Source organism: Lynx rufus, unplaced genomic scaffold, assembly GCF_022079265.1.
Source record: "Lynx rufus isolate CCGP_SWC_20201006 ecotype Redwood Valley unplaced genomic scaffold, mLynRuf1.p SCAF_20, whole genome shotgun sequence".
NCBI lineage: Eukaryota > Metazoa > Chordata > Mammalia > Carnivora > Felidae > Lynx > Lynx rufus.
In genome coordinates, this window is record NW_025814835.1 from 29,227,511 (window position 1) to 29,242,450 (window position 14,940).

Consider the following 14,940-nt stretch of genomic DNA (forward strand, 5'->3'; position numbering starts at 1 on the left):
AGGCAACTGCTTTGTCCCTGCTGGCGGGAAGAGATTAGGGGCACTCTGGGAAGTCATTGCTGATTTCAGAAATACCACCAGCCTAATGAACCCGAGTTAGAAAGAGGACTATATAATGCTTTAAATTTTCCTGGTTCAGTGCAAGATAGTTGGCAAAGAGGGAAAAGAGGGCAAATTCTACTTTGTTAGAAGTGCTGACTAAATTCTCTGAGTCTCAGGAGGCTACCCAAAGCACTAGTGCTCTGACCATCCTGAGGCTTCCCTAATAATCTACTCCTGAAGACTTCCATTTATTCCACCAGACTTCGTTATTCCACTGTGGGTGCTCCACATACCGAAAGTCCTAATAAATGTCACGGCGGGACGGACTGATAGGGATGAGAGCTGCTCCTGACACTTCCTACATACCTTGTTGGATTTTGAAAGAAGTGCTCTGGAAGACTGCATAAAGAAAGAGAGTGAAAAATACATAAATATATGTATGTTTACATATTCTCAATGTACAATGTGCAAATTATACTTTAAAAGGGCTTTATAAACCAACTTGACTCTAAAAGCAAAATTGGAACAGAGTGGGAAGAGAAGAAAGTGCCAGCGTGGGGGCTCCTCGCTTTTTCGGAGGCTCCATCACTCTTACCACTTGCTACATTTGGAACTGCTAGCTCATTTTTCAAACACAGGCCTTGTACATTCCTCCAGAGCAAGGACTTCTTACTCCTGGCCCTTGTCCTCAGGGTCTTGTTCAGACTGGTAGACTTTGGCTAGGTGATCCATAACTTGTCTACGGTTGATTAAGTGCCCTTTCCTATCACTCCAAACTTTAAATCCAGCCGGGGATCTATCCTTGAGATATCTGACATCATGGGATATTTAGTAAGAAAGCTTAATCCCCATCCATAATGTTGTAAAAATTTAGGACAGGATGGGTCTCCAACATTATCCAACATACTTTGATTGCTTTCAGCAGAGGTCTGACTGGTTCTTTGAATCTAGCCCTTGGCTTTACATCCAGGTGTAATATATTCTGAACAGTAACCCAGTAAATCAGACTCAAATCTTGCCCAAGATGTACTTCCCAGATTTCTACAAAAGGCAGAAGTTTGGTTAGAATTTTCTCAATGATTCTATATCCAGTTGGTGTGAGCAAAGACCCCCCAAATACTATTAAACTCCTTAGTGATGTGAACCAGATGGAAAATAAAACAAAAGAATTCACAACTCATGTTAGACTGAATTGAATGTCTTTAATTTCACACAATGAATAACATATGAATAGGATTAACTTTTTTTTTTTTTTAATAGTTAAGTGCTCTATACTGTGCTAACCTGATCTGGTAGCGAAAAAGACTGAGCTTTCTTTTAGAAAAAATGTTTAAAACCCAACATCTAAGACCATGGAGGAGCATGACAGTAAAGCATGCCAGATGTATCTACGCCTCAAATAACAGCAAGTCCGTGTTCATTTTAAATGTACAAAAATGCTTTATGAATAAAAACTGTTACAAAAAGAACATTTCAAACAATGTACAATTTTCTTGCCTCTATATTCAATAAAATACAAATACATTTTTTGTTCTAAAATATGTTTACATACAATCAAAGTAGAACATGCAAATTACACTTTAAAAAAGGCTTTTAAAAACCACTTATGAATACAAACTAAAAATTAGCCAGCACGACTTGTAAGACAATCTTGTGCCCCATTTTTTCTTTTGAAATATATATATACATATTTAACACATCATGTGCATTTATTATTATTTAAGAAATAGATTTTTTAAAAAAGGAAGAAAAAGAAAGACACCAACCTAGGTTGGAACTGCCCTTCTGTGTTGACCAGTGGCAGCTCTTTTCAATTTTTCCCCCCTTTAGTGTTTATTATACCTGGGGAAGTGGGCAATAGATATCCAGGAAGTTTCTTCCTTGGTTGATATGTGCTTCTAAGACTGTTCCCCAAATGACTGAGTCCCACCAGAAGGAAGACTCATTAGTGGGGCAAACTCTCCAAGAAACAAGAGGCAGAGGGAGCCTTGTATTGTGGAAAGAAACTTTAAAAAACACCAAGAAAATGCTACGGTATATTACAGTTCGAGTTTCTAGGCACTGTGATGACATTATCTGTAAGCTCTGGCATTTGGACCATTGTGATACTATAGGGTAGTGTTGAGAATAATGTCTATATTTATCTACTTTTACATAATGAGAAGACTGAAAATCCTGCAATGTAACACTTAAATGGCTTTTGAGGCATTTCGGCTTCTGCCACCCCGTCTCTCTCCATGCTACAGTTGGCATTTAAAGGCTTTGGAAATATATGTATAGACTTTAGACAGTTCCCAGGTAAATCTTCCTAGTGGTAGGGAAAAAATATTCTCCAAAAACTCATTATCTGAATATTGTTGGGTAATAAGCTGTAGGAGTGGGATTTTCTACTAAAGTACTAAAACCAAATCCTTTATGATGTGCATGTAGTACATCACCTTATACTATAATTCTGTCACCACTTGCTTATCATATTTATAGAGCCAGCACTGTGCAGAACACAAATTCCGACTGCCATCCAACATGGCCTCCCACTCCGAACAGCAGCCAAGTTAACATGCTAATCCTCTGTCAGCCCTTAGTCACCTACTCTGGGCTGTCAGTGGCTGTTGAGTCCCGGTCCTGCCAAGTCACAAACCAGCTCCTGACATGCTCTCCTTTCTTTTGACCTGTCTTCCTTGGGTTGTAGCCAGAGCCATGCTATTAGAGAAAGTTAAACTTCTCTTTCACATGAGATGAGGGGTTGAAAAGCAAGTGGCTCCTCAGCCACTTAGGAAGTGGATCAGAGACCCATCATCACCTTCAAGGAGAGGCTTTTACATCTCGATTTCATCCTTTGCTCACCTCTAATCAGATTCCCTGTAAGTGGGTTCATGCCTGCTTGCTGAAGGAAAGTATTCCATAAAAACAAAAACAAAGAACCAAGAGATTTCTTTATGAAATAATTGCTGGAGGTGTTTATGGAGTCCCATGCATACCAAATGACATCTTCTCTAAATAAAAATGCAGCCTCCAGAAGGCAGTGTTGGCTGGCTAGAGACTCCTCAGTCCGGGTCAAGATTGCTGAGTTCTCATCCTGGTTCTGCATCCAATGAGGTGAAACTAGGCTGGCCCAGTGTTGAGCCAAGACAGGAGAGGAGAGACTAATGGAAAGGGGTTACTTAGAAAATAAGAAAATGGTTGTACCAATGAGATGAGTTAAGTTAATGGAAAGTATAAGAAAAAAAAAAAAAAAGTAACATGATACTGAGCGGGGAGCTGGGCAGGGGAGAGAGGAAGCCGTACCGTGCCTGGACTAGCTTCCACCTTCCAATGGCTATTTAGCATGTCTCAGTTTGGGTCCTCTGTGGTTTTCTAATCTATTCTTAGGGTCATAAATGTAGAGGATTTGCATTTAAGTCACATGGCAACTGTAGAACTGAATTTATGTAGTTACAACCCTGCTATATCCCCCCTGGAATACCTTACGCTGGTTTGGAAATTCTAATGTATCCTTAAGTTATTTGACATTTCTCTCCAACTAGAAGTTAATGTCAATTAGAGTTTGGGTCCTTCTTTAAGAAGCTTAGAGAGTGCCAGCTCATTCTCTTCTGCAGGAAGACTGAGTCTACTCACAGACCTGTTTGGGTAAATGGTACAACACCAGAAGGAAGAAGGGCAAAAGAAAGAATGAAGGAAATGATTTTCAAAGTCTGGCAGGAGAGAAACCCCTTTATGGTTTAATTGGAATGAAAATGGTTGCTCTTTCATAGCCATGGTGGGGTGAACGGGGCTAATTTAAATCTTCCTCTCCGGTGACTTTGGAACCACTCAGACATGGCTTGGGAATGACAGATTGAAAGTGGCTGGTTTGATTTTGCTGTTCAACTTCTGTGAAATGCCAAAGGTCCACCTAGGTCACAAACGGAGTATCTATGATATAAGCTTTAAAGTACAGGAGGATGCATTCCTTTAAACTTACATATTGCTAGGATTAAATGTGACTGACCTAGTGGGTAGCAAATGATGTTAAGTCCAAGGTGACAGTGCAGAATAGGATGACTCTGTGGGTAATTTCAACCATTGTTGGTGCCATGACAGAGCAGTGATGTTGGCAAGCATATTAACTTGGGATTTTTAAATTTACTCCCATAGATACCCCATCCCTTATTCTCCTGTGTTCCCAGCAAAAATCCATCTCTCTCTAAGGAAACAGTGTTGTGTTTTGAAGTGATAATACAATTTCCAGCCAGTCCCAACTTCCTGTAAAGAAACTTAATTTGGAGGTAAACCAGATATTCTAATTCCCATTAGAAAATTGAATTCTGTCTCTCAGTGTCTCTCTTTTTATAATCTACCATGCCAGGTGTTTGATGTCTTGGGGAAGGTAAGGGGAGGAGGAAGGGAGAAAATTGAAAATACTTATTTGAAATTTCCACATCTGACTTTTAGAAAACATCTACGGCAATGGAATAACTTCATATTCATTCTGAGTCTTCTTAACATGTTTTACTTGAGCTGTGGAAATGGGTGATAGAGATGGAATATTTGTCCACGCTAAACCAATGGCTAGAGTACAACTTGGATGAGAAATGTACAGTTGAAATTGACCATTTAAAAGACGATTTGTCACACACAGTTTGCATCCATGCAGACTGATAGATTTATAATTACATTATGTACAAAAATGTTTTAGTTTATTAAGGCAACCACAATTTGGATACTTTGTCCAAGGTGGCTTGATACAATTGGAGTGGTGATACCCTTTGAGCATTTTCTTTTCTTTCTTTTTTTTTTTTTTTTTCAGATAAGAACACTTACTCCCATTTGCTTTTAAGAAACAATTATCAAGAGATAATGGACTTATTCTATTGTCTTTTTGTTTCTTTTTTTTTTTTTTCCAACAATCTATGATAGCTACTTGTATGAAGGTTCACATACCAAGGCATTGCCAGACATTTGTCTTTCTGGTGGGTCTGGGGTTTCAATTTTTGGTGATTTGTCAGTTATTCCATTTGCTGTGGGTTATTAAAACCGTTCTGTTCTGCCTATTCTCTGCTGATATGTTTTAAGTATAAAAATAACCTGATTGACACCCCGGCCAACATATCCTTGGCTGCTCTAAATCACTTATTAAAAAGGCTCTATCAATACTGAGTATCTGTTTCACAACGATTGGGATTCGAAGCCAAGTTCCTTGGGACAGCATGCCAAGGGTGAACATTACAACACACATAAAGTTTACATTATTTAGGTGTGTACCAAGGAAAAGAAGGCAGCAAGTAAGTTAATGAAAAGGTATATGGAAGTACAATGGGCAAAGGAAAGGTAGGAACAGACTATGCTAAGTATCTGTGTGATATAGCAGAGGCATACAGAAGAATATGAATCCATGTCTAAGGTTGCCTATCACTAGAATTCCACCTTCTGATGACGAATCCATCTGAGAAACTGTATGGTTAATGGAAAGATTCAGGTCACCTGAAGATGATGTTGGTGCCCCAAAGCCTAGCCAAGCTTGGAAAAACCAAAATAAAAGTAAAAACCAATTAAATGGAAATGGGTTACAACAAAGCCAGTTGAGAAATTTGCAGCTTTTCTCCCCTTGGAATGTTTCCTAATTGAGGGTGCTTCCCTTTCAATTTTCCTGGCCAGCAAATGCAATGGAATCAAAGGCGCACCTTGGATGCAGGAGGCCCGGTGGCTGTCAAAGAGCACCACCACCGGCTTTCTCCTCCTCGATGGGTCTTCTCGCCTGCAAAGGATCTAGCCATACTGAAGTGCCGCTTGGTTTGGAACTGCTGTAAAGCACAGACCAGCTTCTGTTGAAGGCGTCCCCCTGCTTTGCTTTCCCAAGAGCTACGGATGGCTCAACCCCGTCATCGGGCGCGATTCTGCCTGCCCAGCTTCTGGAGAGAAGGGCATCGGTGTCCCTGCAGCGTGGGATTCCGCCCCCACCCCGGCTCACTGCACTTCCAAGTGTCAGTTCCCCCAGCCCCAGGTTCAGACGCCCAGACCCACCCTAGGGAAGGCCATCGCTCTCACTCCCTCGGGATTTCCTCTGCCTTTTGGCCTTCACCTCCTCTTCCTGGGGCAGGGGCTGCTGCGGGGGCGGCTGCTGCGGGGGCTGGGCAGGAGGCTGAGGTTTGTGTTTCCTCTTCCCTCCTCCTCTGGGGGTCTTGGGCAGGGGCGGGGGCGGGGGCGGCGGCGGCGGCGGCGGGGGCGGGAGGGGCGGCGGCGGGGGCGGGGGCAGGGGCGGCGCCTCCCGGGCCATGTGGATGACCGCCTCGATGGTGGCCATGATGGTGTCTTGGGTGGCGGCCGTCTCCAAGACGAGCGGGCTCAGGCTCGGCTTCTGCCCCCTCTTGCTGGGAAGGTCGATGCATTTTTCCAGCACCGGCATTTGGTCTCTGGAGTCCTCATCGAACTGGGTGGGCTGCTTTCGGGGACGCCCTCTCCTCTTCTTGACGAAGTTGTTGCCTGTCTTTGATTGTCTCTGCAGCCGCTTGGCCTTCAGGATCTTGTTCACGTGGTCCAGGTTCTTCTTGGTGGACAGGATCTTCGTGTAGTTGCACATCTTGCGCACCTCGCACTGGATGGCCTCGATCTCCCGCCGCTTGAATCGCTTCTTCAGGGAGGAGCTGGCTGCAGGAGGGGAAGAGAGAAGATTGAGCACCAGAGGCAAGCTGCCCTGAACCCAGCTATCGCACTGACAACTGGCATTATATTTGGCCAGGAAGATTCTGGAGGAGCGATGCTATGGATGTGACCCAGTATCTAGTCTTCCTTTTCCTTGATGGAAACTGAAAATAGTACAAGTCAACATTGGTTGGCTATCTCCTGTGCACACAGCAATTCTATTTATACTATTTCTTGTTTACAACAATTCTGTGGAATGCTCTTGTTCCCCATTTTTAGGATTTAGAAACAGGCTTACTCCATGTAGGAAGATCTACCCTGGGAGTGAATGTCAGAATCAATATTCGCATTACCTGTTCCTATTATAACTTTTATTTTTTATTTAGCCCTTTGACATTTGATGTGATTCAATTTAGGATTAGGTTATGCTTTTTCTTTTTGTAGAAGATGTGGAATGAAAAAAAATGACAGTCCTTTATAACAAGCAATCTGGATCGTTCACATGTACTATCAGCCTCAAAAAAGAGATGCCTTGACCTCATGGGGAGCATGTATGTACGTGTGCCTATTTATTTCTAACCCTCCTCTACTGACAGGAGGAAGGATTATTTTCTGGGACACCATCTCTCTGATTTACCCCCCACCCTGCTCCCGCCCGCCAATGTTCTAGACTTGTCTAGTTGCCTGATAGTGTCCAGTTGACCAAGTCCTTCTTAACCAATTCATCCTCCGAAAACCTCAAGGGAAACCAGCCAGGTGTTTCTGAATCACTCCCACTATTCCACTACTTGGCTGTGTTGTTTGTAAAGAGCTCCTTTCAGGTTCTGGTGGCCAGATGGACCTGTACTGTATGAGTCAAACCTCTAATCTCCAGAAGTCAGGTACTGCTACCGCTAAATAGCCTTCAGAACTGCTTTGTTTTGACGTTCAGACACTGTAAAGTGTGAATGGCTTCAAGAAGTAGCAGACCTTTCCTCCTTTAGGTTATTCTTTCTCCCTGTGCTGTTCATGAGCAGGCATGCATGTACATCCATGTGTACACACACACACACACACACACACACTCAGGCACTCACACATACTCTTCTGCCCCATCTTCACACCGTCCCCTCCCTTTTTATGAACATAAGAAATGTGTCCTCACTTAGTTTTTTGCTGCTGTGATATACCCTAGATGCTCAACCCCAAAGATGCCTATGGAGAAGATGCTGACCCTACTAAACATTACAGGACCATGTATTATGGTTTTAGCATCATAGTTTCTTGTGTTATCCCATGTTTTTTCAACTATGTCCTAAGGAAATAAGGAGAGGGGGCACCTGGGTGGCTCAGTTGGTTGAGCATCTGACTCTTGATTTTGGCTCAGGTCATGATCCAAGGGTCGTAGGATTGAGCCCCTGCATTGGGCTCTGTGCCAAGCATGGAGCCTGCTTAAGATTCTCTCTCCCTCTCCTTTTGCCCCTCTTCCCTGCTCATGTGTACTCTTCTCTCTCTCTCTCTAAAAAAAAAATAATTAAGGGAAATGAGGGAAAAATGCTGAAAACATGGATACCATTCTCACTTATTCTTGGGCACTCCCACTTTATTCCTTTCCCTGCTTCACCCCATTTCTCTTTCATGCTGTGGCTGGCACCGAACTCCAGGAGGGTATTATTTGAAGTTATTTACGCCACTAGCTTTATGGAGTGGGAATCTCTGAGTTCCATAGGACAGGTCAAAATGTTACTGCTTTTGGCCCAAGGTCATTGTAAGACTTACTGAGCAATGAATAACTACTGAACAATCTTTAAAATAAGTTATAAAGATCAAAATAGAACAAAGCCAGAGTGAGGTTCTGAGTACAAAAATAAAATGTTTGTAGTTAGTGTTGTGAAAGAAAAGCGTTGCTCAATTGTAAGTTCTCAGATGCAGGGATCAATTTTTGTACATCTTTATGTCCCTCACAGAGCATAGCGTGGTGCCTTGTCCATGGACAGGAGTTAAAAATTGTTTTTGGACTGATGAATCACACTAATCATTGTGCCTTGTAGTCAGAGTCTTCTCTAAAGGAGTTCAAGTTTGGATTTCTAAAGCATCCGCTACAAAAATAGGGACAGTAGGAGCTAGCAGGTCTCCATGTCCGAGCCAGGTGATCTATCTTGTCCACAAAGTTCATGAGTATTGAGAAGAAGTCAGAAAGACTCCACAAAACCTTTGGCATTATTCCAAGTACAAGTTTCATGTGAAGTTAACCCTTTCTTTGTATCATCTTTGGGGGAAAGAAAACGCTGTGTAGTATATAATACAGGATATATAGGTAGAAAGTAAAACATTTAGGAAATTAGTTGTCAACATCTGACTGACTAAAGATTGACTGGAAAACTCCATGAACTGCAGGTCATTTGGGAGAAATACAAGCGTTGGTTTTGTTTCTCTCAGTGTTTTCTTTTTAGCATGAAGTGACAAAAAACAAACAAACAAAAGGAACCTGGTAGATAATACCGTACTCAGTAATTCATTGTATGCTGCATAATTTGTTATTAAGCCCTTGTACTGAAAAAATGATTATGAAATAAGTTAATTCTGAGTCATGTAAACATACCTTTACTAAAAATATCATAACCAATTCCTTTGCACCCACTGTTCACATTTAATAAATGTTAACTTTTGCCATATATATTTTAATATTTATTTTTGAGAAAGAGGGAGACAGAGTGTGAGCAGGGAGAGGCAGAGAGAGAGGGAGACACAGAATCTGAAGTAGGCTTCAGGCTCTGAGCTGTCAGCACAGAGCCCAACATGGGGCTTGAACTCACGAACCTTGAGATCATGACATGAGCTGAAGCTGGACACTTAACCGACTAAGCCACCCAGGTGCCCCATACATTATTATATTTTTTTAACAGTTTATTTGTTTTTGAGAGACTGAGAGAGCGCAAGTGGGGGAGGGGCAGAGAGAGAGGGAGACACAGAATCTGAAGCAGGCTCCAGGCTCTGAGCTGTCACCACAGAACCTGACGTGGTTCTCGAACCCATGAACCACGAGATCATGACCTGAGCCAAAGTCAGATGCTGAGCCACCCAGGCGCTCCCTATACATTATTTTTTTAAAGAAAGAAAATATTATAGATTCAGCTAAGTCAGACTCCCCTCTCAATTCCATTCCAGTCCTTTCCTTTTCCATGCTTTTATTTATATTTTTACTGCATATGTATGAACCCATATTAGTAAAAATTACAGAGCTGAAACTACCTAATGTTGGTGGTACTGTAAGGAAGTGGGGGTCCTTGTACACTGTTGGTAGGAGTGTAAACTCAACTAATCATATTGGTGAGCAGCTGGGCACTGACCACTAGCACTGAAGATGGGCTTGCTCAATGCCCCAGAGAACCTGTGTCCAGGCTGGCCCCTTTACTTATCTGTAGTGGGAGGCTAAGGATGTGCAAGGATGTTCCCTGAAGCCCAGAATACTGAAAACAGTCTAAATGTTAAGGAGATAATCCGTTACAATAGATAGACTTAATCTATTGGTTTAATCCGTAAACAATAGAATATTATAGATCTGTTGAAAGGAATAAGCAACATATATCAACATGGTTAAATCTAAAAACAAAACAAAGTTGGTAACAAAAGTGAATACAAGTACTTGCAAATATACCATTTGAAAAAGTGTAAAAACACTTTTCAAGTCCCTTGAATTCAAGATCCCTTGAATTTTTTTTTTAATTTTTTTTTAATGTTTATTTATTTTTGAGACAGAGAGAGAGCATGAATGGGGGAGGGTCAGAGAGAGAGGAAGATACAGAATCCGAAGCAGGCTCCAGGCTCTGAGCGGTCAGCACAGAGCCCGATGCAGGGCTCAAACTCACGGACCGCGAGATCATGACTTGAGCCGAAGTCGGCCGCTTAACCGACTGAGCCACCCAGGCGCCCCAGATCCCTTGAATTTTTATTTCATTTTCAGTGTGCAAATGTGGAGGTTTAAAGTGACAACAATGTGGAAGCTCAATTGTGAGTTAAGGATTAGGAGGATGAGATTTCACTCTCCTCTCCAAAGCTACCTCATACCGCATAAGCTTCTAGAGGAGTACCGTCCAGTAGGGTTTTCTGCCATGGTGGAAATGTTCTATATCTGTGCTGTCCCATTTGGTAGTCCTTAGACACATGTGGCTACTAAGCGCTTGAAATGTGGCTAGCGTGACTGAGAAACTACATTTTTAATTTGACTTAAATTTAAATAGCTCCATGTGGCTGGTGGCTACTGTACTGGGCAGCTCAGTTCTAGTCCTAACCACCATGAAATACACTGGGTTCATCCAGTAAAATACAGACTGTGGGAAACTCTGGGCAAACCACCTGGTGCCTTTGACAAATAAGATGCAAGTAGAGAAAGGCAGGGGAGGTGGTGGGACTGTAAATTAAAAAAAGACGTACGAGGGGCGCCTGGGTGGCGCAGTCGGTTAAGCGTCCGACTTCAGCCAGGTCACGATCTCGCGGTCCGTGAGTTCGAGCCCCGCGTCAGGCTCTGGGCTGATGGCTTGGAGCCTGGAGCCTGTTTCCGATTCTGTGTCTCCCTCTCTCTCTGCCCCTCCCCCGTTCATGTTCTGTCTCTCTCTGCCCCAAAAATAAATAAACGTTGAAAAAAAAATTTTTTAAAAAGACGTAAGAGATAAAATGACCATATTTTGCTGCCAGTTTAAACAAACTGTCAAAAGAGATCTTATTTCGTGAATTCATGGACATTTGAATAGTGTCTGGGCATTGCATGATATTATTTAATTCCTGTTTATTTACTTAGGTGTGATAACTGCATTATGACAATGTTTTAAAGTACTAAGCTTTTAGAAATACTTGCTATTTCTTTTTTAAAGTAGGCTTCATGTCCAGCGTGGAACCCAATGTGGGGCTTGAATTCATGACCCTGAGATCAAGACTTCAGCTGAGATCAAGAGTAGGATGCCCAACCAACTGAGCCACCCAGGTGCCCCTAAAATATTTATAGATGAAGTCACATGATATCCTCTGGAATTGGCTTCAAAATAATGAGGAATAGAGGAGATAAGTAGAAGTACTGATGAAATAGGATTGACTCTTGAGTTAATATTACTGAAGCTGGGTGATGGGTACACTGTGGTTTATTACGCTATTCTGCCTACTTTGGTATATACTTGATAATTCCATAATACCTGGTTGAAAACATATACATGGCAAATGGCAATAAAACATCTTTCTTTACATCTTAGGACTGTAGGGTGGTCTGGTTTTTCACGCTTTTGGGCTCTGTCACCAAAATAATTTTTGAAAGATAAGAAATGTCCTCAGCAAAAGGCGTGTATCATCACCCTAGAAAATTCCTGCTGGTAGCTACCCTCCTGGCTTCATGGGCTGGGAGAATGATTAAGTGCTCTGGCTTTTATGCTGTGACCAACTGAATAAACATATCAGGGCCCAATCTCCATTGATGCCATCAGGGGCTAAGACTTAATATGCCTCTTTCTTTTTCACATTGTAAACTTTGGAGGTGGGGGGGAGGTATCCACATCTACTGAACATCTGAATTGTATTTTGCCCGTATATGTATAATCCAAACATTTCAGTTCAGGTTTGTTACCCCTGCATGAGAACTGCAGCAGAGGGCAGGGCAGTGGGAAGGACTCTGCAGGGGCAGCTAGAAACGAATCTGAACTAGGATGAACATCTTAGCCTCTCTGGATCTCTCCTCATCTATTACATTGGGCAGTTATACTAGATACTCTCAAAATTCCCTTCTAGATTTAAAGATTGCTGTAATTCTTTCCTATTCTCATTATCAGTTGGCTTCCCAAATGTGAGGTGGAATAATTTCAAATTATTTTGAAATCCTAGTGGTGGTGGAGGGGGGGTGAGGACTTTGGTCTTGGCAGGATTCGATATTCACAAATCTTTCTCCTTATTGCTTATGATTTCATTGTCCCTCTAAATGTTTTCAGATTTTTCTCTCTTCAAATTGTTTCATTATTAGACAGTAATTTCTGGGCTCTTGCAGCAAAGATTGATTCCATATTTGCTCTCCTTCTTATAATGGGCCCATATCTTGCCTGCTCTTTGTTAGTTTTAAAAAATAATTATGAGTGGCCAAGGCAAAATGAAAATTCATGTCTTCATAACTGCAAAGCAAATCATCTTCTAGACCTTTCTCTGTATTTAAAATTGTCATGCAAATGGTTGACTTGGTTTTGGGCCCAGATGTAGCTTTTCTGTCTTTTAGTTCCCATTATCAGAGGATTGGCTCATCAGCATTTGTTGATTTGGTCACGTCTTTTATGATAATCAAAGACTGGACTTAGCACTGTGTTTTGCACACTGACTTTGCAGATGTAGGATAGGCACTGTGAGCAAGAGAGAGGCTAACAAGGCTTAGTTATATGTAAAGTTCCTCCAAAATAGGTGCTAATGATTTGGAGACTATACTTTGTCCATGTGCAAGACACATCTTAATTTGAGAAGAAAGTTCTGGGTGTGTCAGAAAGGGAAGCAAATTCATCTCTAGATTCGTTAGAATATTTCTTGCTGTTTAAATATCCCTGCAGGGAGGGAGGTAATACTGGGAGGACTGTTGAACTGCCTGGAGTTGCCTTCCAGGGTGGAAAGGGCTGGAACACTCTTTCCCTCAATCAAGGCAGACAGCTGCAGTATGAATTACATTGTATGGTGATCCAAGTTAAGATCCTTCGAAGGCAGAAGCCATGTCATTTCTTCGTACTCCCAGGATCCCCAGTCCAGGCTCATTCACACAGTAGCACATGGAACTGGCATATAGCAACACATGGTCAGCAAATCCAAGCTCAAGGGAATTCACTTGTTTTAATGTTCTCCCATGAAATTGTGCATTTTTTTTTTTTTGGTACTTTGTACTTAACTCAGTAATGATCTCTTGTTTTCCTAATGCAGCCTTTTATTTTTTAATGGGATGTATGAAGCAACTTGCCTTGGCATGCAAACGTTCTTCCTTTTTCCCTAGAATTTAAATTAACCTTATACAATCCTGGCCTTAAAGGCTCTTTTTAAAAAAGATGGCAAGTTGCCTCTGTTGGTGAGGCTTCTGCAAGGCAGGGCACATCTGAGTTGCTGTTGGTCATCAGCATAAGTGCCGTAGTACTGCTTTACAATTTCAAAGCTGTAATTTAGAATTAAGGGTTAGCAGATGTGGGAGATTTGTCATGATATAAAGGTGTCTCCATTCTATTTTTAAAGGCATAATACAGTTTGGGGTTTCTTTGAAAATGTGACTGGCTTGTGTGAAGCACACAGTACCTGCTTGATTCTTCCAGGGCAGCTCCCACTTAGGGGTTTAAGGTAAAGCAACATCCTATCTTGGCTGCAGTGCCTTGGTGGTTGGGGGGAGCGGGGGGAAGGTGGGGATCCTGGTTTTGTTTTGCTCTTATTTCTCATTCTCCCTGGGACAAGTGAGGGTTGGAGGCAAAGTGGGCCTTTTGGCTGATGGAGAAAATGAAGCAGCGGGATGTACATGTTCACAAGGAGAGCTCTGAAGCAGCAAGGGCCATCAGGGTGCCTCCCCTACATTTTCTGGGAGACAGTATGGCATTAGGGATCCAGGAACTTGTCTCACATTGTCCTGCTGCCTCTGCAACTCTGCCCACATCACTCATAGCCTCTGTGCCTCTCCAGCTCTGATCACCTCTTAATTCAGCCACTTTCTTAGTGGGGTGCATGTTCCCATGGAGGAAGCAGGACTATCTACCTGGCTACAAGAAAAACATATTAATAATTTTTATTTATATTACTTATATTTGATCTAAAAAGTAAGAACTAAGCTAAGCATTCTAATGCTTAATGTTTGGGGTAACTGTGATGCCCTTATTTGGGCTGTACATCAGATGTGTCACCTGTCACCGCTGGGCAGGAGGTACCTAGGAGAAGGGGGAGAGGTCACGTTCATTTAAGGGGGTTGGCGGGCATATCCATCAGTTTCTTACTTTTGGGAAGGGCACGTCCTATATTCAAAACGCTATAATAGGTCAGCCCTTATGGTTCTTTTTAGGAAATTAAGATCTTTGAAAAGAAAAAAAGTCAAACTACTTAGTCATAAGATCAGGAATATCCATGAAATATGTCACATGCCGTGCAGTTTTATTGGTTTCTCTTAGCAAACTATAAAAGAGTTGCCATTTTCAGAGATGAATTTTGGCAGTTTCTTGTATAAAAAGACAAGGGTTCTAAATGTTCTCACCTTTGCTGTGCTGTCCATGGGCTGTCAGTGAAAAATACAAACAACTTAATGTCTCTTTAGGGTAAAATGGG

The 14,940-nt window shown here is 42.0% G+C and overlaps 1 protein-coding gene across 1 annotated transcript in view; it reads right to left on the minus strand.

The window, feature by feature from the left end:
- Positions 1-1,224: 1,224 nt before the first annotated feature.
- Positions 1,225-14,940, minus strand: part of SETBP1 (SET binding protein 1) — a 356,839-nt gene continuing 343,123 nt past the window's right edge. Inside the window, exon 5 of the mRNA XM_047086210.1 lies at positions 1,225-6,666. Coding sequence (XP_046942166.1) covers positions 6,044-6,666 — 623 coding nt within the window. The 3' untranslated portion in view covers positions 1,225-6,043. The remainder of the gene's footprint in view (positions 6,667-14,940) is intronic.